We start from the raw sequence: 26,350 nt of genomic DNA, 5'->3' as shown, positions 1-26,350 counted from the left end.
GGATACGCGGTGTGCCTTCCGTGCGGCAGACCAGGTAGAGACAGGCGGCAGTCACGTGGGCCATCCTCCGGCCCCGGGTCAGGTGCTTGCTCACCGCCATCTTGAAGAAGTTGAAGGCCGTGTCCAGGCAGTGCTGGTTCAACTGCAGCTGGTTCCCCAGGTGATGGATGTGACGCCTCCCTGGGACACAGCACAAAACAACACGTACATGTTACCAGATTCGTAGCATTCAATTAACTGAGAACTTAAAAAACAACAAGTGTCACATGGCCACCTGAGCAATTTAAGATTAAGAATATGGATTTTCCCTTTTCCTTATAAATTTCTTTTTCTTCATGTCAGGTGGGTAACGTGCCGATGTCGTAACAAGGTTTGAGGCAAGCACACATCACACATCTGCACGAACACTCAATCATCACACTTAGGAACTACAAAAGGATCTCCTTATAAGTTTTTAAATTCACTTTTCGTATGTGTGCTCCAACCAGCTTTTACTCATGGACTCTGAAAGATGAGTTTCCTACGATTTTCACTTGCCCTGAAATCCTCTTCCACATGTTTCACGCTTTAGGCTCTGAGCAGGTGTGTGCAGTGTGGCTGAATGTGCCTCCCCCAGCGCTCCCCTAAGTCTGGGGTGTCTGGAAAGGGCTTGGTTTTGCCTGGTCAGCCTGGTGCTCCCTGCCTGACCACTGTGACCTCCGGTGGAAGCCCCTCCCCCCCACAGCCAGCAGTGCTGGGCACCAACCTCCTTCCCCAGTGGCACCGGGGCGGGGACAGCCCGCCCTGCCCTTCCCAGCAGGCCCTCTCTGCTCAGTCCAGCCCTGACCAGCCCGGCCCTGCCTCCAGCCTCTTCTCCAGGAGCCGGCTGCCTGGCCAGAAAGGACCATAGCAAGGTCCAACCTGACAGCCACCTCCTCCATGCCCACCTACGGGAAAGGGCCACGCCAAGGGCGCGTGCAACACACAACATATTTGAGGGCACTGGGCCCTTCTAGGGACTGCAGGACACCGGATGTGGCCAGGACTGCAGCATCTGAGTCCACATACCTTCCTGGAGCAAGACCTTCCCAAAAGCTATGGGCCAAAAGATGGCATCAAGAAGGAAGCAGAGGTGCTGCCCCCCAGGCAGGAAAAGTAACCACAGGCCACCTGGCAAACATAAATGAAAGTGCAGAACAGACATTCAAAGGCCAGTGTCAGGAGAGCCGTGTGGGGAGAGCAGGGGAGTGGACCGCTGTTTACATCAACACTCTAGGCTGACCTGACACCCCCACTTCCGTCTGCAGTGTGGGCGCCGTGGCAGGCGGCGTGCCACCTCCAGGCAAGAGGCCCACTGGGGTACGCAGAGGAGGCCCAGGGGTGGTCAAGGCTCAGGACACCAGGGAGAACTGCCGTCACAGAGATTTCCAGTTCCCACCAGCGTCCTCTGGCACCCCAATTTTGTATCTACCCAAAGTCCTCCTGCAAAGGCCACCTGAGGTGACCTCCACTTTGCCCACAGAAAAGTTAAATACTGACCTCCCTGAGTTCTTTGATAAGAACATGTGCGCTGGCGAAGGCAAGGGCTGGTGCTCTGCTCATGGCCAAGCTGCACCCAAGGTGACTGTCAGCCAAAGGCAGCACCTGGTGAGCCCGCGCCCCAAGGACGCCAATGCCCAGGGTGTGTGGTCTGGCAGGTTGGGGACGATCCTCACACCGGAGGCACCTGGCAGCCAGCACAGCCACACAGAGCCCCCACCCTGCTGTGGCCCTGCTCCCTCAAGCACCAAGGACAGCCGCTCAGCCGCTCTGAGGCTGAACCACCATGGAGGGTGGGTCATCGTCCCCAGAGCCGACGCCTGGGCAGAAAGACAGCAGCACCGACTGCCTTCCTATCAGCACCGCACGTGCTCAGCACAGCGGACACGCGGGCATAGACCACCCCAAGGCCCAGCAAGGCTCAGCTGTCAACAGAGTAAGCGGGAAGGGGACCCATTGGAGCTAGGGGTTCCTTACCTACTAGCTCTTTAGCATGTGTTTGGAAAATTCCATAATAAAAGGTAAGGGAGAGAGAGGCCCTCTCCAGAGGCCATGTGCTTGAGCTAGGACCCGATCCCATGCCCCAACCTTATAGGGGTGCTTGCCAGCACCAGCCCACATTCACAGCACGCAAGAGGTGGCTTTGAGGTGCTATGGTCTGAATTTCGTGTCTACCCAAAATTCATACATTGAAACCTAACCCCAGGGGGATGGTATTCGGGGCCTTGGCAGGTGATTAGGTCACAAGGCAGAGCCCTCGTGATGAGACTGGTATCCTTAAAAAAGGGAACCCAGAGAGTCAGCTCAGCCCTTCTCTCATGTGGGGACACGGCCGGAAGGCACCATTTCTGCCCTCACCAGAGAGCGGGGGGTACATGGCTGTCCACCCGAGCCTCAGTCTCAGGCCTCCAACCTCCGCACTGCAAAAAATAAATTTGTTTAGGTGTCCCAGTCTGTGTATCTGTTACAGCAGCCTGAAAAGACTAGGATGGGGGCCTTGGGATTACTACAGTAAGTTGTTTTTCAGCATCTTTATTGAATACAATACACGTACTTACCCACCTAAAGTGCGCAAGTCAGTGGCTTTGGCGTGTCACAGAGCTGTGCGCCTGTGGCAGCTCAGCACATTTTCCGTCGCCCCAGAAAGAAACCCCGCAGCCATCAGCACTCACTCCCCACCCACTCCCAAGTAAGTTTTAACTTCATGAGTCCAGCAAGCACCATTAGCAGACAGAACAGATCACACATCTTAGACACGTGTGATGTGTAAATGTACAAAGAGCTTACTAATAAATACAAATTCATGTAAAAACCAATTACAAATTAACTAAACACAGCTCACGCATCTCCTTAGGCTTCCTTCCGATAAATGAATTCTACAAGTAAACTCACCAGCACACGGGTGCCTGCAAAATGTTGACGTTTTGTAAAAATAAGGCCTGCCTTTCCATTTGAGCCAGCAGCTGAACAGCAGCCTCCCACGACCCGCCCCGCGACCACAGGGGAGGGACAGCTGTAGGAAACACAGTGACGTCACAGGCAGGGCAGGGCCCCTGGAGAAGGATACGGGGCCAGACTCAGCACACGCAAGGATACAGGGCCAGACTCAGCACGCGCACGAAGCTACAGACCCCGGGGCCAGAGGAGACCCAAAGCCCTGGGGCTCCCACATTGCTGGCCCCAATGTCAGGCCAGCACAGCCTCCAGGGACGCCAGCTGGCTGTGGGTCGCACCGTTTCCAACTCGACCATGTACCCAGAAGCCAATAGGTGCCCCCGGGGCCTGCAGAAGCAGCAGGAGGGATTTCAGACCCACGTGCACATAAACGTGAACTGAAAACCAAAAGCCGCCGACAGGTGAGGAAAAAGTCAATGCGTGAAGGAGAAACACCGAACTCAACAGGCAGGTGTGCCAACAGATGAAGCTCCCGCAGCCCCACTGCACCCTGGAAACAGGAGAAAGGATACCAGTCTTTGAAAATTTATAAACAGGCTGTAATGAAAAAGACATGGTCCTTGAAAATTTAAAATATGACCATGGAATTTTTTTGAAAACTCAAAAATAATTCAACTGCAGCAGGAGCGCAGATGAAGCTGGAAAAGGAGGAGGAGCTGGGCCCGGGGTTCTCTGAGGGCGGTTCCGGAGGAGCAGCTGCCCGGCTGGGGAGGACCAGGGCGGGGCTCACACCCAGATGGGTGACAGACTCCCGGGCAAGAAAGACGATCAGAAATAACGAGGTTGTGCCACAGCCACGGAGCTCAACAGAAAGGAGTAACGGCCCACAAAGTGCGGACCTAACACGGCTTCAGAAAGCAGACGGCGAGCGCCGATGGCCCTACAGCAGGTGCCTCCCAGGCAGAGGAATTCTGGTTGGTAAATTCCAATCACTGAAGTGTTGACGGAATGAGCAGACAAAAAGTCAGCTATGGAACAGAAGAATAACCACCGCAGCAAGAGCTACGGCCCACGACCCACGTGGGGAATGCTGAGAACAGTGGGCAGAGCCCCAGGGGGAGACGAGTGCTGTGCAGCCTCAGTGTCCCCATCACAATACTTCTAGCAACTGCACTGGCTTGACCTGTGCTCACTTGAACCTCCCTCCCTCCAGGAAGGGAGCTCAATTTGAGTGTGGGTGGACTAAGAGGATGTGGAAATGCAAAATAGCGACTTCACGTGGAGGCACCTGTCAGTGACTTAACGAGGTCATCAAGACAACCTGACACACCCTGATATGGATCTTGCCCAAAATCCACAACCCCATTCTAACCTGGAGAAAGCATGAGACAAACCCAAACGGAAGGATTACAGGGAAACCGTCACAGATTGGAGGAAACTAAGGCATGTAGTCACATGTCAGCTGGTGCAGAGAACACAGAAAGAAACACTCCCCCAACTCATTTATAGCCAGCATAATCCTGATAATTAAAATCTGACATCATGAGAAAAGAAAATAACAGGCCAATATCTTTCATGACCTTAGACTCCAAAGCCTTAATCAAAAGATGTAAACTCTAACTCAGGGATGCATAAAAAAAGAATAATGCATCATGATCCAATGGGGTTTGGATGACAGATGACAAACAAACTTGTAGCAATTAAGAGAGTCTACCTGTGGTGTCACACCAGAGTCTGCAAATACACTCATACATATCTAGTCACCTGATTTATGACAAAGGAGTCAATGCACTGTAGTGGGGAAAAGATGGTGAAATTGGATATCTACATTGAAAAATGTAAACCTCAACCCCTACTTCACACCGTACACAAAAAATTGATTTAAGGCTGGGTGTGGTGGCTCATGCCTGTAATCCTAGCACTTTAGGAGGCTGAGGTGGGAGGATTCCTAGAGATCAGGAGTTCGAGACCAGCCTGAGCAAGAGCGAGACCCCATGTCTACTAAATATAGAAAAAATTAGCTAAGTGTGTTAATGCACTTATAGTCCCAGGTACTCAGGAGGCTGAGGCAGGAGGATCATTCAGCCCAGGAGTTTGAGGCGGCAGTGAGCTATGACAACGCCACTGCACTCCAGCCTAGGCAAAAGATCAAGATTCTATCTCTAAAAAAAAATTCATTTAAGGTATATCATAAACCTAAACGTGGAATATAAAACAATAAGGCTTCCAGATGAAAATACAAAACACAGGAGAGTACCTTCAGACCTTGGGGTAGAAAAGAATTTCTTAAACAAGCCACAAAAAGACCTATCCATAAAAAACTAATATATTAGGACTTTACTAAGATTTTTAAATTTCTGTTCATCAAAAGACAACATTAAGAGGCTGGGTGCCATGGCTCACACTGTAATCCTAGCACTCTAGGAGGCTGAGGCAGGAGGATCACCTGAGCTCAGGAGTTTGAGATCCGTCTGAGCAAGAATGAGACCCCATATCTACTAAATATAGAAAAAATTAGCTGGTCATGGTGGTACGTGCCTGTAGTTCCAACCACTAGGGAGGCTGAGGCAGGAGGACTGCTTGAACCCGGGAGTTTGAGGTTGCTGTGAGCTAGGCTGATGCCACTGCACTCTAGCCCAGGCAACAGAGCAACACTCTGTCTCAAAAAAAAAAAAAAAGCTGGAAAAGAAAAAGAAAAAGACAACATTAAGAGAGCGAAAAGACAAGCTATAGATTTGGGAGAAGGATTCAAAATATGCTTATCTAATAAAGGACTCAAATCCGTAACATATAAAGAACTTCTACAAATCATTAACAAAAAGTAACAATTAAAAAGAAACATGCAAAAGACAACAATAGGCATTTCACATGTATGATGTCCAAATGGACAGAAAGCATAAAGAAAGGTGGTCAACATAATGACTCACCAGGGAAACAAACTAAAATCACGAGTACTCCACATACCCACCAGAAAGACTAAAATTGGAAAACTGATAAATCCCAAAGACATACAAGGCTACAGAAAGACATGTAGGAAACTCTTAAGTGCACATCACTGAGTGAAAGAAGCCAATCCGAAAGGGCTATGTGCCGTGTGACTGCCACCACATGACATTCTGGAAAAGGCAAAACGATGGAGAAGGTGCAAAGATCAGGGAGGAGGAGAAATGAACAGGCAGAGCACTGAGGGGCAGCGGGACGCCCAGGCCACTGGCTACCAGCTGGCGGGGGCCAAGTGAAAGGTCTGCAGAGGGCCTCCCAGGACCACCCGCCCACACAGTACGGCCCCCCCCAGGGATCCCGGCTCCCACCCCTAACACTTCCCCACACAGCACGTGGGAGTAAGGGGCCACCTGCACACCGTCACTGACAGCCACCCCAGGGAGCCTGCAGGTTCTGAGTTCTTCCTCAAGCCAAGGGTATTTCAAAGGCATTTTTCTTTTTAAAGTAAGATGGATTATTTCTCTCTTTTTGTTGTTGATTTCCAATTTTATTGCAATGAACATGTCTGCACTAACAATACTCTTTACAGTTTGGGTCTGAGGTACAACCAACTCTAGTAAACATACCACAGGTTTCTGGGAAAATACAGACAGTATTCTCGACTGGGAACAAAGTCCTTCATAAGGAGAAGATCTTAATTAAGGTCAGCGGAAAAAGAGGAGCCGACCTGGAGCGCTAGAAGCAGTGTGTGAAGCTAGGCAACACCAGGGCCTGAAGTCGGGGTGCTACTTAGCAGTGCAAGGCTGGGCCACCAGCCAGGAAGACTTTTCAGTTTGTGTGTACGAGTAACAGTCTTAGGCAAAGCAAAAAGCCTACAAAGCTGTGGGTGGAACAGACAAACCCATAGTCACCCTCTCAGTGACAGACAGCATGAACAGAACCCAAATCGATGGGGACAAGGAGGAAGTCTGACTACATGATGCGTACAGAACACTGCACCCCACTTACTGCCAGAAGGGCGTTCTTTTCAAGTGCCCACTCTACATGTACTTTTACCAAAACTGACCGTAAACTGGGCCCTGAGGCAAGCCTGGAAGTTCTGCAAAAGACTGAATCACACAGAGAGTGATGTCTGACTACAGAAGAATGAAGCCAGAAACCAGTGAAAGAGCTAACTACACCGATCTACTAATAAATTCACAGGGGTCAAAGAAAAAGAACACAATGGAAATTTAAAGACTTGTTTTGCTGTGAGTTATGATCACAAGCCCAACTCCCCTGTGGCCTGGGCCAGGTTCGGGCCATGTCTGTGCTGGCTGCCACCACCACCTGCAGCAGCAGCCAGGAGAGGCGGGTCCAAGAGAGCTGTGACCTCCCAGAGATAATCAAGGGGAAATGACAGGTGTGACATGCCGTCCAACCAGAGGCATGCTACCTCAGCCAGGCCACCTCCAGCATGCAGGAAAAGACGGCGGGACACAGGGATGCGCCTAATCAGGAGATTCTCTCCTACGGTCGCTAACGTTCCTGAGTGACCAAAGGAAACACCGAGTCTGAGGGGTCCCAGCACAGAGTCTCCCTCCCGGACTGACCCACAGCTAACAGCACGCGTGACAGTGAAGGCCGGATGCTTCCCTAGGGCAGGGACAAGACAAGGATGTCTGTTCTCACCACTGCTATTCAACATGGTACCGGAGGTCTAGCCAGGGCCACCAGAAAAGAAAAAAAATCCCAGCTAGATTGAAAAGAAAAGGAAAGCCGTGCCTATTTACAGATGACAAGATCTTGTATATAGAAAATCCTAAGAAATACACTAAAAAGCTATTAGAACTAAAATATGAATTCAGCAAGGTTGTAGTATACAAGATCAATATACGAATATCAACTGGGAATAAATTTAACAAAAGAAGTGTAAAACTCATATTCTGAAAACTACTAAAATTGTTGAAACAAATTAAAGACCTAAATTAATGGAAAGATATCCCACGTTCAGAGATCAGAAGACTTCGTATTGTTTAGAGGACAATACTCCCCAAAGTGATCTACAGATTAATGCAATTCCCATCAAAATCCCAGCTGACTTCACTGAAGAAACTGACAAGCTGATCCTAAAATTCATATTCATATTCAAGGGACTCAAAATGGTCAACATAACACTCTTAAAAAGAACGAAGTTAGACGACTTACACATCTTGATTTTAAAACTTACTACAAAGCTATAGTAACCACAACAGTATGGTATTAGCACAAGGACAGCCATTTAGACCACTGGGATAGAATTGAGGATCCACAAATAAACCTTAACACTTACGGTCAATTGATTTTCAAGGAGGGTACCAAGAGGGTGCCAACTGGGACAAGGTAGTCTGTTCAAAAAATGGTCCTGGGAAAACTGGGCAACCACGTGCAGAAGAATGAAGTCGGGGCTTACCATGTGTAAAAATTAACTCACTGTGGGTCGAAACCTAACTGTGAGAGGTAAAACAACAAAACTCAAAAAATCATAAGCATAAATTTTCATGATTTGGATTGAGCAAAGTTTCTTAGTTATGATACCAAAAGCACAGTCAACAAAAGGATAAATGAGTAAAATTGAACATCATCAGAATTAAAGACTTTTGTGCTTCAAAGGGCACCATCAAGAAAACGAAAAGACAAAAAAAAGACAAAACATGAAATGGGTGAAAATTTTCTGCAAATCATATATCTGATAAAAGACATATCTAAAATATATAAACAACTCTTCTAACTCAATAACAAAACAAATAACCCAACAGACATTTCTCGAATTTGTTGTGAACTGGTACTTTTAAAAACACGATGAAAATGTCACTGTAGGATCAAACTGCTATAAATTGTGAGTTCATCTCCAGCGAGACCAGTAACCAACAGTCATGGGCCCAGCAGGGTCCACGGACCTGACACTGAGCAGCCCTGGCAAACGGTCTTTGAGGATGCCCAGGAGGACCCTGATGGCGGGAGAGGACTCAAGGCACAGTTCCTCCAGGAACTGCAGCCTGGGCTGGGTGAGAAGGTGACCAGGAAGTAGCAGGCCACGAGGCATGAGGCCGGAGCGGGTGGGCACTGCAGGACCCGCCATGCCGGCATCACCAGCCCCGGCTCCTGTAGCCCACCCCACACTCAGGGCATCTGCAGGGGAAATACCATTCTGCAGGGTCTGTGCTCTTGACTCCTTCCCCAGATTCACATGGAAGCCTCCACCCAGGGTCGGAGTTTTGCCAGCACCTAGAAACACAAAAAAGACTGATTAGCCAAAACTTGACCAAGCAAATCTGCCTTTACAGCCCTTTCAGCATATCCAAATACACAAAGTGAGAGAAAAGCAGGGGTTGGCTCTGCTCATACAGGCCACCGCAGCAGGTCGAACCTCTCTCCCATCATTCACGCTGAGCCCAGGAACCCCTGTGGAGGGAGTGCCTCTCACTCTGCCCAGACAACAGGGTTGCGGCCTCAACCTGGAGCTGGGGATGGTGGACCAAGCACATTTGCATTCTCTTTCTTTTCTGTGGGGGACAGGCTCTCACTATGTTGCCCAGGCTGGTCTCAAACTCCTGGGCTCAAGCCATCCTTCCGCCTCAGCCTCCTGGAGTAGCTGGGATTACAGGAGTGAGCCACCGCACCTGCCTCTGCTCTCCACATTTTCTAACCATGTTCCTAACACACCACAAGTCCAGAGAGGACTGCTATCACACAGCCGCCAGGCCAGGGCACGGTTCCACCTCCCAACTGTGGTGAGACCACCCGCACTGCATGGGCTTGCCTATGTAGCATGGGCTGGGCCCTCGGCTGGGCCCCTGCCAGCCCCCACACAGACGTCGCATCCGTAGGGACTGCGTGTGAATGCGTCCACCTCCTGCTGGTTCCTGGAGGGCAGGGACTATGTTCTGCATGGCCCCAGAGCTGCCACAGCCAGCTGGTCTGCAGAAGGCGCCCACACCTCCACCCAGCTATGCACCACCCACCGCAGAGAGCAGCAGCAAGCGGAGCCCCGTGCAGTGTGGCCACAGCCAGACCTGCCCCTCTGCTGTGGCACTCTGCCAAGTGGGAACAAGCCCAGGATGTCCCACCACACTCTGCCCTGCAGGACTCTGCGGCCAATACCCTTTGAAAACATCAGGTGAACATATAGATTGTGCATCAGATGTGTAAACCTGACCACTGAAGCCTAGTCTTCCAGGCTAGAGTGTAGTGCCATAATCATGGCTCACTGTAGCCTCCAACTCCTGGGCTCCTCAGCCTTGGCTTCCCAAAGTGCTGGGACTACAGGTGTGAACCATCATGCCTGGCCTGAAGCCTGGTCTTCTAATGAGCATGTGCTAAACTGAGGGATCTGGGGCATGAGCAATGTCAGTGGAACTGGAAAGCACCTCCCGTCCCATGGGCACTGGCCCTCAGCAGCCAGCACCAAGGCCAGCACATCTGTGACAAAGTATGGACACAAGGACTAGAGGCTTCTTTAATTAAGGGACACATACACAACCTCAGCCAAGTGCAGGGCCTGTCAGAGGGACACAGGTGAGAATGCAATGCAAACGCAGAAGTGAAGTCTAGGGCTAGACCCTCTGGGGAAAGTATGGGGCTAGCAGGGACCTTGGTGTCACCCAGGGGGTGGCCACCTGGACCGACCGTGTATAGAACAAGCACAGCTTCTAGCTTATCTGTGAATGCAACTGAATCTCAAATACTAACGAGATCCATTAAAGATCTCAATACTACTCTAAAGTTCAGCTGGAAGCAAAAAGGAATTACAGCAGCCAAGAAAACTTTGAAAAGAACAGTGAGTGAGCCTGGCTGGGCGGCTGCTGGGCCTGACCCAGAAGTAAGAACTGAGCAGGGTCAGGCGGCACTCAGCTCTCCCCATCTTAGCAGAAACAAAGCCTCGGGGCCTTCTCGGGGCCGGGGCCCAGAGCTGGCCTCCTGCCGGTTAGTGTGGACACAGGGCCACCCAGCCAGCTGGGGACAGGCACTGACATAGGCCCTCTCCAACAGAGGTGGTGCTGGGGTGGGGGCAAGGCCTGGAGACAGCTTGGGTTGTGGCAACTAGGGGGTGTGTATTAGTTTTCTATGGCTGCCGTAACAAATTCCCAAAAACCTAGTGGCCTTCAAGAAGCTAGAGCAGGTCCCAGCCGTGTGCCCTTATCAGCGCTGGAGAGGACCAGGCAGGGGCACAGCAGGGTGCCTGCTGACACAGAAATCCGGGAGAGAAGCCAGGGACTGATGCAGGGCCCAGGGGAAAGCCATCCAGCTCTGCTCCCTGGTCCACCTCATACAGGAATGAGGGGGCTTCACACACCAACGTATCAACTCCACGTTCTGTAGAATCCAGCACACGTCTCACGGGGCTGAGATCAAGGTGCCTGCACCTTCTACCCTGCTGTCAGAGTTCTTTGTTTTGTGGGTGATAGTTTTTTTAAAGTTTTACGTTTGAAAGCTTTTAGAGAATGGAAACCCACTGAAGACCACAATCATTTGCAGTGGCTTGACCAGGACAGCCACATCTCAGCATGCTTATTTCCAGCACACACTCCCCACCAACTTTCCTGTTTTTGAGACGGGGTCTCGCTACGTTCCCCAGGCTGGTCTGAAACTCCTGGGCTCAAGGGATCCTCCAGCCTCAGCCTCCTGATGGGCTAGGACTAAAGGGAGAGCCAGTGCATCTGGCCTCAACTTTTACTTTAGGAAAAGAAAACAAAGATCACCCTGTGGTCATAATTAAAAAGGATGTATGCTTTTAATAAATAGTTCCAATAGTACTGCATTAGAAAAAGGACAATGGCTGAAGTATAGAGAGCCCCTGGAGCCCCACCCTCCAGGAATAAGGGACGCTGCGTGGGCTCCATTCCAGCCACCTTTCCCTGCTTAGACAGACAGGAAGGCAAGGAGGCATGCTTCTAACAGGACAGGGCCACAGACAGATGCCACATTAAATTCATTAGTGGCAACTTCGCTTTTGGTTGAGTGTGTAATGCAATCTCTTCAATCTTCCACGGCTCCGATCAGCTTCACCCCCAGGGTGCTGCAGAGGCATGCCGGGTCCCAGCACACGCCTCCCACCTCCCCTCCGCCACTCTCCCCTTCACCCTCAGCCCCCCACCATACCGTCACCTTTCCTGGGACCACTCCAGCTGCATCTGTTCTGGGAGCTGTCTCCCTGCTTTTTTGCTGCCCGTCACGCATGCACACGTGCACGCACACACCGTGGAAAGCACACGCGGACAGGTCCTTGCCCCGCCAATGTCGCATGCTCACCCATGGGGTGGGCTCCTCCGAGTGGAGAAGGAAGCCTGTTTCCTCAGACTGGAACTGCCAGCATATGCACTCTTGCCCTTCAGATGCCCTCTTCTTCTAAAAACAGCTGACACTTTCTATAACAAGTTTCTATTAAAAAAAATCCAAGCTGGAACTAACCCACAGAAGGTGCCAGACTTTGTGGGCCTGGCCACGACCGCCCCCATGTGGACAGCAGGGGAGGGGCCTGCCCCTCCGCTGGAGCAGGCAGAGCCCACGGGGAGGCAAAAGGCTCCAGAGCCTGACCCAAGCGGCTGCAGAGGACAGTCCCATGCTGGCTTCTCTGCTGCACGGACAAAGCCGGCAACACCCCACGCCAGCAAGGGAGGCGGCCCAGAGGTGTAGCGCCTTCCTCCCTCTCACGCACGGATTCTGCCAACACAGGGAAGAAACACTGCACAACTGTGTGCTCGTTTGACTTAACTGGGGGTCGCAGTTGCTGCTGTGAAACTCCTTTCCATGGAGACATCTGTGGGAGGCCCAGCCGGGCGGGGCAGGATGGAGAGGAACCCAGCGGGTCCTACAGCTATGCTCGAAAAGGCCGCTGGACATTGGGGTTCAGTTTCCACGGTCAAGACACTCCTGGGGACGCTCCTGCTGCGGGCCTCTGGCCACCCTTATGTCTTAGTTACATATTCCAGAGTAAACCGGTAAGTGTTGAGCTTAGTTCTCAATTAGTAAGCAAGAATGCTCAGGAAAGACAGTGGCTTTGGGACCTAGAAAACAGCAACTGAAAGAGAAAGCTCAGCTTTCAAGGTGAAGCCAGAGCAAGGGTGAGCTAAGCAAGGGGTGGCCAGGGACCTACTCAGGTACCAGGGGAACTGAGGAGGCACCAAGTTTCCAGCCGTGTAATTGCTGCTATGATGAGGAAAGGAAGATGCGGGGTGGAAGCCTGGACAGCCTGCCAGGGGGACTGAGGGGCTGCCTGAAGCAGCTGACACCCCCCTCTCCCCACTCTCTGCCGAGGCCCCACCTGCACCGGTGGTCCCCAGGGGCTAAGAATCCACAGCCCCCACAGCACTTCCTTGGGGCCATGACAGTTAGTTGCTGGGGCTGCCCCTCCCTCCAGAGAGCAAGCCTGGGCTGGAGAGGCATCCTGGTGCCACCTAACAGCATGACATATTTCCCGCCTTGCACCTGCTCCACACCCCCTTCCTTCCATCCCAGGGCACGCTGAGGACAATGCACTGTCACTAGCCATGGGGTACACTTAGCACAGTGTCTTCCCACAGAAAAGCCTAAGTGTCTGCTAGCATGATGATTTGTTTTTTATTACTGTTGTTATTATCATCCCAACAGACATCAAACAAAGTCTTGGCAACGTGTGACAAAACCCAGCAGTCCTAGAAGGCACCCTTGGGAAGTCCCCCACAGAGAACAAAGACCCTAGTCATGCATGAAATAGCCTAGATGATGAGGAGAGAAGAGCAGGGGAGAAAACTCAATGAAACCCAAAGCTGGGTCTCTGAAATTGTAACACCGATAAACTTCTAGCAAGAGAGGCAAAAGGGAGAGAGAAAACACAACACACCAACTTCTAAAAGTAAAAGGGATGTCACTACAGAACCTGCAGACATCAAAAGGATACGGGAATGCTTCAGACAACTCTTTGTGCATAAAATCAACAGCTAGATCAAATGGACCTATTCCAGGCCAGGAGTGGTGGCTCACACCTGTAATTCCAGCACTTGCAGAGGCAAAGAGGGAGGATTGCTCGAGCCCAGGAGTTCAAAACTGCAGTGAGCTATTGAGCTATGATCATACCATCGCACTCCAACATGGGTGACAGAGCGAGACTCTGACTCTAAAAATAAATATACATATATAAAAATATATATATAAATATATATGTACAAAACTGTAATTTCAACTATGAAAGAAACTGAAGGCATAGTTAAGAACTTTCAAAAAAAAAAAACCTCCAGGTGGGGCACGGCGGCTCATGCCCACCTGTAACCCTAGCACTCTGGGGGGTCGAGGCAGGAGGACTGCCTGAGTTTGAGACCAGCCTGAGCAAGAGTGAGACCCCCATCTCTACTAAAAATAGAAAAGCAGCCAGGTATGGCGGTGTGCTCCTGTAGTCCCAGCTATTCAGGAGGCTGAAACAGGAGGATCCCTTGAGCCCAGGAGTTGGAGGTTGTAGTGAGCTGTGATGACGCCACGGCACTGTAGCCAGGGCGACAGAGCAAGACTCTGTCCCAAAAACAAAAAAAGAAAAGAAGAAAAATCACTCCAGGCTCAGGTGGCTGTATATGGCTATACTGGTGAATTCTACCAAACATTTCAAAAAGAAATAACACCAATCCTACACAATTTCTTCCAGAAAATAGATGAGGAAATAGTTCCCAACCCATTCCACCATAAGGCGCATTACCTCGATATCCAAGACAAAGGCATTATAAGAAAACTACAGACCAATATCCCACAGGAATATAAACAAAATCCTCAACAAAATATTAGCAAACGTAATCCAGCAACACATACAAAGAATAATACCCCATGACCAAGTGGGTTTATCCCAGGAATGCAAGGCAGGTTCAACATTCAAAAATCAGCCACTTGTGGTGGCGTGCGCCTATAGTCCCAGCTACTTGGGAGGCTGAGGCAGGAGGATCACTTGAGCCCAGGAGCTGGAGGCCGCTATGAGCTACAGTGACGCCACTGCACTCTAGCCCCAAAGACAGAGTAAGGCCCTGTCTCAGAAAAAAAGCCTCTAAAAAAAAAATGAGCCACAATGACAGACTACAGAAGAAAAACATATGATTTTAGCAGCTGATATAGAAAAAACATCTGACAAAATTCAACATCCACTCATGATAAAAACTCTCAGCAAACTAGGACTAGAAAGGGAGCTTCCTCAACGTTATTTGATAAAGTGCTGGTAACAAAAACCTACTGCTAATATCACATAGAACAGTAAGAGACAGAATGCCTCCCCCTAAGATTAGGAACAAGGCAAAAATGTCTGCTCTAAGGCAAAAAAGGGAAACAAAAGGAAGAAAATAAACAGTCCTTAAAAATACATAACATGAATTATGTATGTAGAAAATCTCGGGGAGTCTACAAAAAACTCCAGGGACTAACAAGTAAATTTGGCAAGGTCATAGAAAACAGGCCAACAGACAGAAATCAACCAAATTTCCAAATATGGGCAATGAACAATTGAAAACTGAATCTAAAAAAAATACCAAATGGGCCAGGTGGAGTGGCTCACACCTGTAATCTCAACACTTTGGGAGGCCAAGGTGGGAGGATCACTTGAGACCAGGAGTTTGAGACCAGCCTGGGCAACATAGTAAGACCTTGTCTCCAAAAAAAAAAAAAAAAAAACCAAAAAATAACTCCAAATAGATCTTAGGAGTATACACCTAAAAAATCTATAAGAGGTATATGCTGAAAACTTCCGAACACTGATGGACTATATCAAAGAAAACCTAAATGAATGCAGAAGCATACTGTGTTTATTAACTGGAAGACTTAATACAGTAAAAATGTCAAATCGCCCTGCATTTATCAAGAGATTTAATGTAATTCCGATCAAAACCCCAGCAAGACTTTTTGTACAGGTTGAACATCCCAAATCCGAAAATCTGAAATCCAAAATGCTCCAAAATCTGAAATTTTTGAGCACCAACGTAACACTAAATGCTCACTGCAACATCTTGGATTTCAGATTTTCTGATAAGGGACGCTCAGACAGGTGTAACACAAATGTTCCAGAATCCAAAGAAATCCGAAATCCTAAACACTTGTGGTACTAAGTATTTCAGAAAAAGGAAACTAAAAACCTGTAGATATACATAGAATTAATCTAAAATTAAAGGGAAAGGAAAAGTGACTACAATAGCTATAATTTTTAAAAGGAAAAACAAAGTTGGAGGACTCACAGTGTCTGATTTCAAGACAATATAAAATGTACAACAAACAAGACAGTGTGATGCTGACAAAGAAAATGGCATCTTCTTCTTGTTTGAGCAGATAATTGAAAAAAGAAAAAGAAAAAAAGAAAATGGTCACAGAACAGAGGGTCCAGACACAGACCCGCACAGATACGGTCCAGTGATCTCCGCCAAAGGAGCAGTGCTGGAGCCACTAGACATTCACATGCAAAAAATGAACCTCAACCTACAGATCACACCTTATGAAAAACTTAACTGAAAACGGATTATAGGTCTAACAGTAAAACAAAAAACTTTTAGAAGGAAAATGTCATGACTTTGGGTTAGGTATAGTTCTTGGGCATGACAGCAAAAGTATGATCTATAAAAGAAAAAAAAATGATAAATTGGACTTCATCAAAATGTAACACTTTTAGTTAAAATTTAAAACTTCTAGGCTGGGCACGGTGGCTCACGACTGTAATCTTAGCACTTTGGGAGGCTGAGGCAGGAGGACAGCTTGAGGCCAGGAGTCTGAGTACAGACTAAGCAACACAGTGAGACCCCATCTCTACAAAAAATAGAGAAAGTAACCAGGTGTGGTGGTGTGCATCTACAGTCCCAGCTACTTCCGCAGGAGGATCGCTTGAGCCCAGGAGTTTGAGGTTGCAGTGACCTATGATGACACCGCTGCACTCCAGCCTAGGTGACAAAGAGAGACCCCCATCCCTTAAAAAAAAACTTTTGCGTTGCAAATCACATATACTACAAAGGACTTGCAACTAGACTACACAAAGAACTCTAAAAACTCAACAGTAAGAAAACAACCCAAAACACGAACAAAAAGACTTGAACAGACACTTCAGCAAACAGGAGTCAGGGACAGCAAACACGCACATTAAAAGACGTTTAACATCACCAGTCATGAGGGAAATGCAAATCAACAGCACGATGAGATACCACGCGGCTATTAAAATGACTACAGCAAACGACACTGACGAACCAAGTGCCGGCGCAGACGTGGAACAACTGGTGAGAATTCAAAGACCGTGCAGCACGTTGAAAGAGTTGGACAACTTCTTACAAAGTTAAACGTACCGCTGACTCCCTAGACGGACGGAAACGCGTTCGCACGGCAAGTCACCCGCGACAGCTTCCAGCAGCGCTGCCCGCACGGACCGGCCACAACCCGGCGTCCTTGCACACCCCGCTCCCGCACCCCGCGACGCCGCCAGCCGCCACCGCAAAACACGAAGGCCCCGCCGCCCGCAGCAACCGGGTCTGGTGCGTGAGGCCGGGCAAGGAGCCAGTCCCAAAGGCCACCAACCGTGCGACCCTCGCGTCAGACACCCCCGAAGGAGGGTGCGGAGAGGGCGGCGGGGAGGGGACGCTCCAGGGACTTTCTGGGCTGACAGAACTTTTCCTCTCGCTCCTGCGGCGGCGGCCGATCTGCGGCTGTCTGGGCTGCACAGCACCGCGCGGGCGGCACCCTCTGGCCGGCGCTCCTTACACAGGACGGCGGGGGTCCCCAGGGCCAGGCCGCGCCGCCGCCCCAAATCCCACCCTAGAATCCCCCAGGGCCCGCACGCCCCTCCCCCGCCGTCCCCCCAGGGTACCCCCCGCCCCGCACGCTGTTCGTCCGTCCCCTCGTTGTCCCCCGGCCGCGCGCGTCCCCGTCGTCCCCTCGGGGCCCCCCGCCCCCCCGCACGCACGCCGCGCCGGACGCACCGTCGAGCGACACGAACTGGCCCACGGCCGCGGAGCCGCCGCCGCTGCTCTCCACGAACTGCACCTCGGACACGATGATGTTGTCCTCGAGCACCGAGCCGCAGCCGGTGCACACCGCGTCGCCGCGCGCCGCGTCCAGCTCGATGTCGGTGCCGCCGCAGCCGCGGCACACGCGGCCCGTCATGGTGCCGGCGGCCGCGCGGGCCGGGCGCCCGCCTTAGGCCCGCGGTGCTGGGTCGCGGTGCCGCCGAGCGTCCGCCAGGCTCCGCCGCGCCCGCCCAGGCCCCGCCGCTCTCGCGATTCGCAGCCGCAGATTCGCAGCCGCAGATTCGCCGCGCGCGCCCGGGCCGCGCCGCCCGCAACGGCCGCGCCCGCGGGACCGAGACGGACACCGGGACCGCGGTGGGGATGCGAGGACTCGAACCGGCGACCTCCGGGCCGGAGCGGCCGCAGGGCCTACACACCGTGAACCAGCGGGCCTCTCCCGCGGCGCGTCCGCGGGGCGGGAGGGGGCGGGGCGGGGCCCGGAACTGTGGGCCCGCCGGGGGCGGGGCCGGCAGCGGAGGGCGGGCCTTGGGTGCTGAGCGCGGCCTGGGACGGCTCGAGCTGGGGGCGGAGCCTGGGGCGGGGCCAGGAGCGGAGGGAGGGGGCCAAGGGTGGAGGGCGGGGCCTGGAGTGGAGGGCGGGGCCGAGTGAGGGGGCGGGGCCGGGAGCGGGGGGCGGGCCTTGGGTGCTGAGCGCGGCCTCGGACGGCTCGAGGTGGGGGCGGAGCCTGGGGCGGGGCCCGGAGCGGAGGGCGGGCCTTGGATGCTGAGCGCGGCCTGGGACGGCTCGAGGTGGGGGCGGGGCCTGGGGCGGGGCCAGGAGCGGAGGGAGGGGGCCAAGGGAGGAGGGCGGGGCCTGGAGCGGAGGGCGGGGCCTTTCGGGAGGGCGGGGCCGGGAGCGGGGGCGGGCCTTGGGTGCTGAGCGCGGCCTGGGACGGCTCGAGCTGGGGGCGGAGCCTGAGGCGGGGCCATGAGAGGAGGGAGGGGCCGGGTGAGGGGGCGGGGCCGGGAGCCGGGGGGCGGGCCTTGGTGCCGGGCGCGGCCTGGGACCGGATTCCGAGCTGGGTGCGCGGCCTGGGAAGCTGCACTCAGAGACCCAACCGCCCGGGTCTGGGAGAGAGACCCCAGCCCCTGGACGCCCCGCCCGCCCACCGCGCGCCGATGGTCCAGAGCCTCCCCTGCCCCCTTGTTTGTTCCTCCAGGACTCCCCACTTTCCGACAGTTACTTGCTGCCACCTGTGGTTGGCAGTGACAGTCAAGTAGCTGTGTGTCCCTGCCCGGAGTGGAACTTGCGTCTCTGCAGATGTCATTCACACTGTGACCTCCCCAGGAATAAGCCTGAAAAGAAATGTGAGCCCAGAGTGGTGGCGCCTGGAGTCCCAGCGACGGGGGAGGCTGAGGCAGGAGGACGCTGGAGCCCGGGAGGTGGAGGCTGCAGTGAGCTGTGATGACGCCACTGCACCCCAGCCTGGGCGACAGAGACCCTGTCTCAAAAAAAAAAAACGACAGAAAGGAAAAGAAACGTGCAAGTCCTTTTTTTTTTTTTTTTTTTTGAGACAGAGTCTCACTCTGTTGCCTGGGCTAGAGTGCCGTGGCGTCAGCCTAGCTCACAGCAACCTCAAACTCCTGGGCTCAAGGGATCCTCCTGCCTCAGCCTCCCGAGTAGCTGGGACTACAGGCATGTACCACCATGCCCAGCTAACTTTTTCTATATATATATGTTTTTAGCTGTCTGTATAATTTCTTTCTATTTTTAGTAGAGACAGGGTCTCGCTCTTGCTCAGGCTGGTCTCGAACTCCTGGGCTCAAACAGTCCGCCCGCCTCGGCCTCCCAGAGTGCTAGGATTACCGGCGTGAGTTACCGCACCCGGCCAAGACCACATTTTTGAAGAACTCTAAACCTTGACTGTGGAACATAACACGAGCTCAAATCAAATCAGCAAAAAGCTCCATTCCCACATGGAAGGAAAGTTGTAAACATGTCAATTCTTCACCAGCTAGTTAGTAAACTGATGTAATCCCAATCAAAATGTCCACAGAATTTTCCAAAGAGTTTGATAAGCTGATCCTAAAGTCATCTGGAAGAGATAATCCACGAGAATGGTAAATATATATATATATATATATATATATATATATATATATATGTATATCTTAGAAAAGAGGCCAGGCGTGGTGGCTGCGCCTGGAATCCCAGCATTCTGAGAGGCCAGGAGTTCGAAGCTGCAGAGAGCTGTGATGACCTCACTGCTCAACTCCAGCCCGGGCAACAGAGGGAGATCCTGTCTCAGAAAAAAAAAAAGAAAGGAAATGCAAAGAAAAGAAAACCGAAGGCAGACACAATTGCCCTTTTGTATATCTAAAAATTACATCAAATTATAGCCATTAATCCAACTGGTATTTGTGCAGGGACAAGCGGAATAAATCCAAGACTCCAGAAATTGTCCCAGTGTACAGGAAATTTAGGAAACTCAAATAAATGAGGAAAAGACAGAGTCTTCAGTAAGTTTAGGATTTCCATGGAGGGGAGGAAAAGGGTAAATTGAATCCTGACGTCATACTGTTGTAAAATTAAATGCCAAGCCATATTAAGAGCTAATGGTAAAAGCAAAGCAATAAGACTATTGGAATCATATACAAGGGAATATTTTAAATCTTCAGTAAATATCTACCATGGGAGGAGCAGCGCTGGCACCTGAGCTCCATCCTTGGTGTGAAGCCTCCGTCCCCCCCTGGCCTGCCAGTGCCAGCCTGTCCCCTGCAGGGCGAGGGCAAGCCCATGAGCCAAGCTCCAAATTGTGCAGATGAGGACACGCAAAACCATGTTGGAGGTGAAAGCCAGGGAATTTCTCCACTGTGGAAGAAAGCAAGCACAGCTGAAATAGAGAGAAAACAGAAAAAGACCAAGGGTCTCGGGCACACCAAGTGTAGCGTTTTCCCACATTTGCTATTTGGTTCAGCTCCTTTAGTTTGTGGTTTTTCAGTTTTGTTTTGTTTTGGGTTTTTTAGGGGGGGTTCTCTAGAGTTGCTGGAACATTCTAGAGCCCCTGAGTCTTTCCAGAATCAATTCCGCTCCCTCCCTGCTCAGAGGTAACCGTTACCCCACCCTGTTTGATCTTCAGTGCCAAACAGGTTTTTATACTTTCCATAAACAATGAATACTATTGTTTTGCATGTTTTAAAATTGTACATAAATGACCTCATACCTAACCTTCTACCAGTTGCTTTTTTTCCTTATCAATGTTTCTGACATTTATTTACACTGAGACATTCCTTTTTGTTAAAAGAACAAAGCGTAATTTATTTATGCATCTCCTGCTAGGGAAACTGAGGTTGCTGCAGTGAACGTTCTTGCCTGTGTGCCCGTGCACATGTGGCATTTCTCTAGGAGGAAGCCCAGGAGTGCCATCACTGAGTGCAAGGCATATACCTTCAATTTTCCTGGTATTGCCAAATTGTTCTCCAAAATTGCCGTATGAAATTACAGTCCCATAGTCCAATAGTGTTCCATATTTTGGCCAAACTCTAGGTATATTAGTTATCTATTGCTGTAAAGCAAATCTCCTCCAAACTTAGCAGCTTAAAACAACAAACATTTACTGTCAGGTCTGGCCTCTTGGACTGTTGTCCTGGTTCTTCGGCTCTTTGCTTGGGAAGTTCACCGGCAGGCTGGTGCGACGGAGTGATGGCAGACAGCAAGCAATCCCACACAAACAGCTTCCATTGCAGAAACAAGGGAGCTATACAAAGCCAGAGTACGTTCCGGAGAGGAAGAGGTCAGTCTCCACGAGGGGAGAAGACGTTCAGGACACCCAGGTGTTCCCTTGTGTTGGCCTGGTCGGGGCAGGCTGCTGCGGGGAGGTGTGGGATGTTACCGGGTGACTGATACACATGATGGTCAGGGGTCCTGCGGTTTCCTGCAGTCCTTCCCCCCCCCACCTTCTCCACCCCTAGGAACCGCCCTCCCTGCCTGTATCTGCCACCTGCAGACTTGGTCCCTCCCTAATATTTATCATCTCACAGGGTGTCTGAGGGTCAGGGGTCTGGAAGAGGCTTAGACGGTGATCCTGGCTTGGTCTCTCAGAAGGCTGCCGTCACCTTAAGACCTGAATGAACTGCATGCAGGCTCCACTTTGAAGCCCACTCATGTGGCAAGTGGTATGACGCTGCATTCCTCCCGGTGTGGGCCTGTCCGTGTGGCTACCTAGTGTCCTGCCGTGGTGGCTGCTCCCCCAAGCAAGGCAGCTGCAACGCTGTGGGTGGGCTACCCTCCCTCTCTCCTGCCACACTCCACGCTTGGGAGGCAAGTCGCTCTCCAGCCATACCCAAGGGGAGCAGGAAGCTGCTTCTCCTGGAGGAAGGAGGGTTTGCAAACACATTTAAAGGCATCCCCAGCCGCACCTTGCCCCACCCAGACGAGCACGCGTGGTGGATGGACTCCCCAGTGATGGCGCTGGGGGCTCTGACAACGGAAGGAAGCTGGGACTTCTGGGAGAGGCGGCCTGCTCCCAGCCAGCGTGACAGGGGACACCTGAGGTACAGGAGGATCCTGAGAACATAGTGCTGCCTGCACCAGTGCAAGAGAATGTTCAAGAAGACTCAAAGCAACAAGTAGAACGAGGACAGAACCCTGAAGGCAGAGCAGCTGGAGAGGCGAAAAGGCAGCAGGGAGCTGGGGACGTTGGTGTTGTCTCACTCTCTCTCTCTCCGTCTCTGTCTCTCCATGTCTCTGTTTCTGTCTCTCTCTCAACACCTGGCATCTCAGCAAGGCAGGGAGAGCAGGCACAGGGTGTGGGTTGGGACTCCCCTCTCCCTGGAGTGCCAGAGCTAAGGACAGCGGCTCTCGGCCTCCCCACGCTGGGGGAGAGCTGCCTGCCCAGCCTGGCCCCGAGCTGGAGGCGCAGTGGCTCGCACCATTGTTCCTGGGAGCAGGGAGGCCTTTGGCGTTTCCCTTCCCCATCCCAGGGGACTGGGCTGGGCGTCTTCCCATCCGGGCCCTGGAAGGGGAGCCCGGGGAGCCACCCTGAAGATGCTTTTACACTTTTGGTTGTCAGCAGCTTCACTGTAGTATTCCTGGGCGTGTTTTCCTTGCATTTATGCTCATCCAAATTCCCAGAGCTTCTTGAATCTATGGCCTCTCGTCTTTTACAGGTTTTTGAATATTCTTGGCCAATATCATGCAAATTTTTTCTAACCACTCAGACTGTGTCTTCTCCCTCTGACTCTCCCAAGGAAGGGAGGGACAGTCAGCCATCAAGGCAATGGCAGCAAAGCCACTTCTCGCTGGGAGAGGATGCTGCACCACCTCCCTCGTGGTTTCTGGGTGCTCTGCGAGGTCCAGAAAGGAGCTACAGAAAGGATCGCTGCACGTTTTGTCCCGTCGTGCAAACAGTCTCTGCACCGCTGTCCCTTCCTTCCTGCGCTTACCCACACCCACGCTGCACCTTCGCGCGGGCTCCACGCGCCTGCACTCGGCTCGTTATGTCTGCTCGCTCTCCCTCCACGCGTCCACCTGGTACTGCTACTTAACCTGGTTTCACTTCACTAATCCTCTCTGCTGGGTATGGACTGCTTTTAGCCCATCCATTCAGTTCTTCATTTCAGTTATTTTATGTGTCCGTTCTGGAATTTCTGTATGATTCTTTTCTACAGGTTCCAATCATCTCATGAAATTCTCCATCTCTTCATTTTTTTCTTGAACGTATTAATCACACTTTAAGGTTTGTTCTAATATTTTCAATATCTGGTAGCTTATAAATTTATGTCTATTAGGCTTATTTTGTTGTTATTGTTGTTGTCTTTTTTTTTCTTCTTGAGACAGAGTCTTGCTCTGTCACCCAGGCTGGAGTGCAGTGGCATCATCACAGCCCGCTGCAGCCTCCAACTCCTGGGCTCACATGATCCTTCTCCTGCCTCAGCCTCCCTAGTAGCTGGGACTACAGGCCGCACCACCACGCCCAGATAATTTATCTTATTTTTAGTAGAGATGGGGTCTTGCTATGTTGCTCGGGCTGGTCTCGAACTCCTAACCTCAAGCGATCCTCCTGCCTTGGCCTCCCAAAGTGCTGGGATTACACGCGTGAGCCATCGTGCTCAGCATTTGTCTGTTGTTTATTCTTGGTTTATGTGATCCTATTTCCTGGCACACGTGATAATTTTGGTAGAAAGGATGATTGTGCTGAAAAGCTATAGAAGTGCTGGGGGGTGTTTCTGTTACTAAGGGAGAATGTATTTTTCTTCCTCAATCCCATAGGGTGTCGGCAGATCCCCTGATGTCATCAGGTGTTGATAGGACTCCAAGCTTTATTTTAGCCTTTGGGAAAGGTGGTCTGTTTCTCACTCCCAAGGTGTAACCCTTCAGGGATCAAACTGGAAATCTGACCTGTTTACCAGGGACCCTTCCGGCAAGTCTTGAACTCTTAACTTTTGTGAGATTTCCAAAATCTCTTCTTGGCTTTTTTCTCTCCCTTTATTTAGATCGTTTTAAATTTGCTGGGCACAGTAGTTGCGCCTGGAGTCCCAGCTACATAGGAGGATGGGGCTGAGGCTGGAGGATCACTGGAGGCTACGAGTTGGAGGCTGCCGTGAGCCGTGATCACACCACTGCACTCCAGCCAGGGCAACAGAGCAAGACCCTGTCTCTTAAAAATAAATAAATAAAACAAAATTTCTCCCGATACTGCTTCTGTGGTTTCATTTTGTTTTAACAGCTTCTTTTAGGTATAATTGACAAGAATTGCTGCACATATTCAAAACATAATTTGATATATTTCCCTTTTGATTTCTTCTTTGATCCAAGGGTTATTAGAAAAGTGGACACACTCATGCAGCCGTCACAGTTAAGACAATGAACAGATCCATCCTCCCAGAAAGAGTTCTCCTATTCCTTTCCCACCCATGTCCCTGATTTTGGTCTTTTTTTTTTTTTTTTGTGATAGAGCCTCACTCTGTCACCCAGGCTGGAGTGCCATGGTTCCATCTCAGCTCACTGCAACCTCAAACTCCCGGGCTCAAGTGATCCTCCTGCCTCAGCCTTCCACGAGTAGCTGAGACTACAGGTGTGCACCACCACACCTGGCTAATTTTTAGAAAATTTTTTTGTAGAGATGGGGTCTCTCGATGTTGCCCAGGCTGGTCTCCAACTCCTAGCCTCAAGCAATCCTCCTGCCTCAGCCTCCCAGAGCGCTAGGATTACAGGTGTGAGCCACTGTGCCTGGCCCATAGGCATTCTATTGCTATATATTTCCCTATAATTACTATTTTACCTGAATCCCACACATTTGGATATGTTGTATTTTCATTTTTTTAAAGCTGCCATAAATGAGTTGAGCATGTGTTTTTATTTTTATTCAACTCAAAATTCCATTTTGAGGCCGGGTGCGGTGGCTCACGCCTGTAATCCTAGCACTCTGGGAGGCCGAGGCGAGTGGATCGCTCGAGGTCAGGAGTTCGAGACAAGCCTGAGCAAGAGCAAGACCCCGTCTCTACTAAAAATAGAAAGAAATTATCTGGCCAACTAAAAATATATATAGGAAAAAATTAGCCGGGCATGGTGGCGCATGCCTGTAGTCCCAGCTACTCGGGAGGCTGAGGCAGGAGGATCGCTTAAGCCCAGGAGTTTGAGGTTGCTGTGAGCTAGGCTGACGCCACGGCACTCACTCTAGCCCGGGCAACAGAGCAAGACTCTGTCTCAAAAAAAAAATAAATAAATAAATTCCATTTTGATTTCTTCTTGGACCAAGAGTTATTTGGAAATGTGTTGTTTCATTTCCAAAGAGCTGGGGGTTCTCGAGTATCTTTCTGTGACTGATTTCTACACAAGATGTTCTCTGTGTACACGATGACATTTAATCCTCATGACAACACTAGGTCACAGCCACTGTTGTCCCCATTTTATAGAGGAACCTCCTGAGAGTTTGAGGGGTGATAGCCCCAAATCACACAGCCAGTAGGTGACAAAGTCTGCGTTTGTGTGGACGTTGAATCCCTGCTCTCCCTGACACGCTGGAGGGGCTCCCTGATGAGGGAGGCCCCTGGGCTGCCCTGGGGGTGCCGGGCAGTGGGGCACCTCCCAGGCCGCAGCCCTGAGGCCCTGCCTGATGGCACTGCACTGTTGCCAGCCTAAGGAGCCGGGTGGGAGGACAGCATCTACGAGGGGCAGAGGTTCCGAGTGCGGATCCACCAGGCTGGAAGGTGGGGTCTGCTGGAACTTAGAAGCCTGTGCTCAGAGTGGACCACAGGGCAGGGTGCTACGGTCTGAATTTGTGTGTCCCCTCCAAATTCATATGTTGAAGTCCTCACCCCCAAGGTGATGGTGTCATGTCAGGATGGAGCCTTTGGGAGGTGACAAGGCCTTGAGGGCTGATCGCTCCTGACTGGGACGAGTGGCCCCTCCCCCCGTGGGAGGACTAGAAGGTGCCATCCAGGAACCAGGGAGCGGCCCTCACCAGACGCCGTGTGTGCCAGACCTTGATCCTGGACTTCCAGCCTCCAGACGGGAGGAACAAATTCTGGTGTTCTTAAGCCACTCGGTCT

The 26,350-nt window shown here is 51.3% G+C and overlaps 1 protein-coding gene, 1 long non-coding RNA gene, 1 other non-coding gene and 1 pseudogene across 6 annotated transcripts in view; 1 reads left to right on the top strand and 3 right to left on the bottom strand.

The window, feature by feature from the left end:
• Nucleotides 1-18,226, bottom strand: part of BRF1 (BRF1 RNA polymerase III transcription initiation factor subunit) — a 65,995-nt gene extending 47,769 nt beyond the window's left edge. The window contains exons 1-3 of one of the 4 annotated variants that reach the window (XM_045559238.1): nt 17,772-18,226; nt 9,022-9,102; nt 7-180 (exon numbers count right to left, since the gene is read on the bottom strand). Coding sequence is in view for 3 of the 4 variants with exons in the window: in XM_045559259.1 (XP_045415215.1) it covers nt 32-176; nt 8,963-9,102; nt 17,772-17,955 (469 nt within the window). In the remaining variant the exon portion in view is untranslated. Of the gene's footprint in view, nt 1-6; nt 181-8,962; nt 9,103-17,771 lie in introns of all 4 variants that reach the window. The other 3 variants (XM_045559222.1, XM_045559259.1, XM_045559229.1) reach the window with 3 other exon arrangements.
• LOC123630931 lies at nt 337-440 on the bottom strand. Its single transcript, XR_006732861.1, has one exon. It is a non-coding gene; the product is annotated as a small nucleolar RNA U13 (small nucleolar RNA).
• Nucleotides 18,227-18,874: 648 nt separating the features above from the next.
• Nucleotides 18,875-22,147, top strand: LOC123643611. The gene is made up of 3 exons (XR_006736852.1): nt 18,875-19,165; nt 21,422-21,591; nt 21,839-22,147. It is a non-coding gene; the product is annotated as an uncharacterized LOC123643611 (long non-coding RNA).
• An 861-nt stretch (nt 22,148-23,008) lies between these two features.
• On the bottom strand, nt 23,009-23,194 carry LOC123631025 (annotated as a pseudogene).
• Nucleotides 23,195-26,350: the final 3,156 nt, after the last annotated feature.

The sequence above is a fragment of the Lemur catta genome, chromosome 1, assembly GCF_020740605.2.
Source record: "Lemur catta isolate mLemCat1 chromosome 1, mLemCat1.pri, whole genome shotgun sequence".
Taxonomy (NCBI): Eukaryota; Metazoa; Chordata; class Mammalia; order Primates; family Lemuridae; genus Lemur; species Lemur catta.
This window is presented reverse-complemented; position numbering and strand designations above follow the sequence as displayed.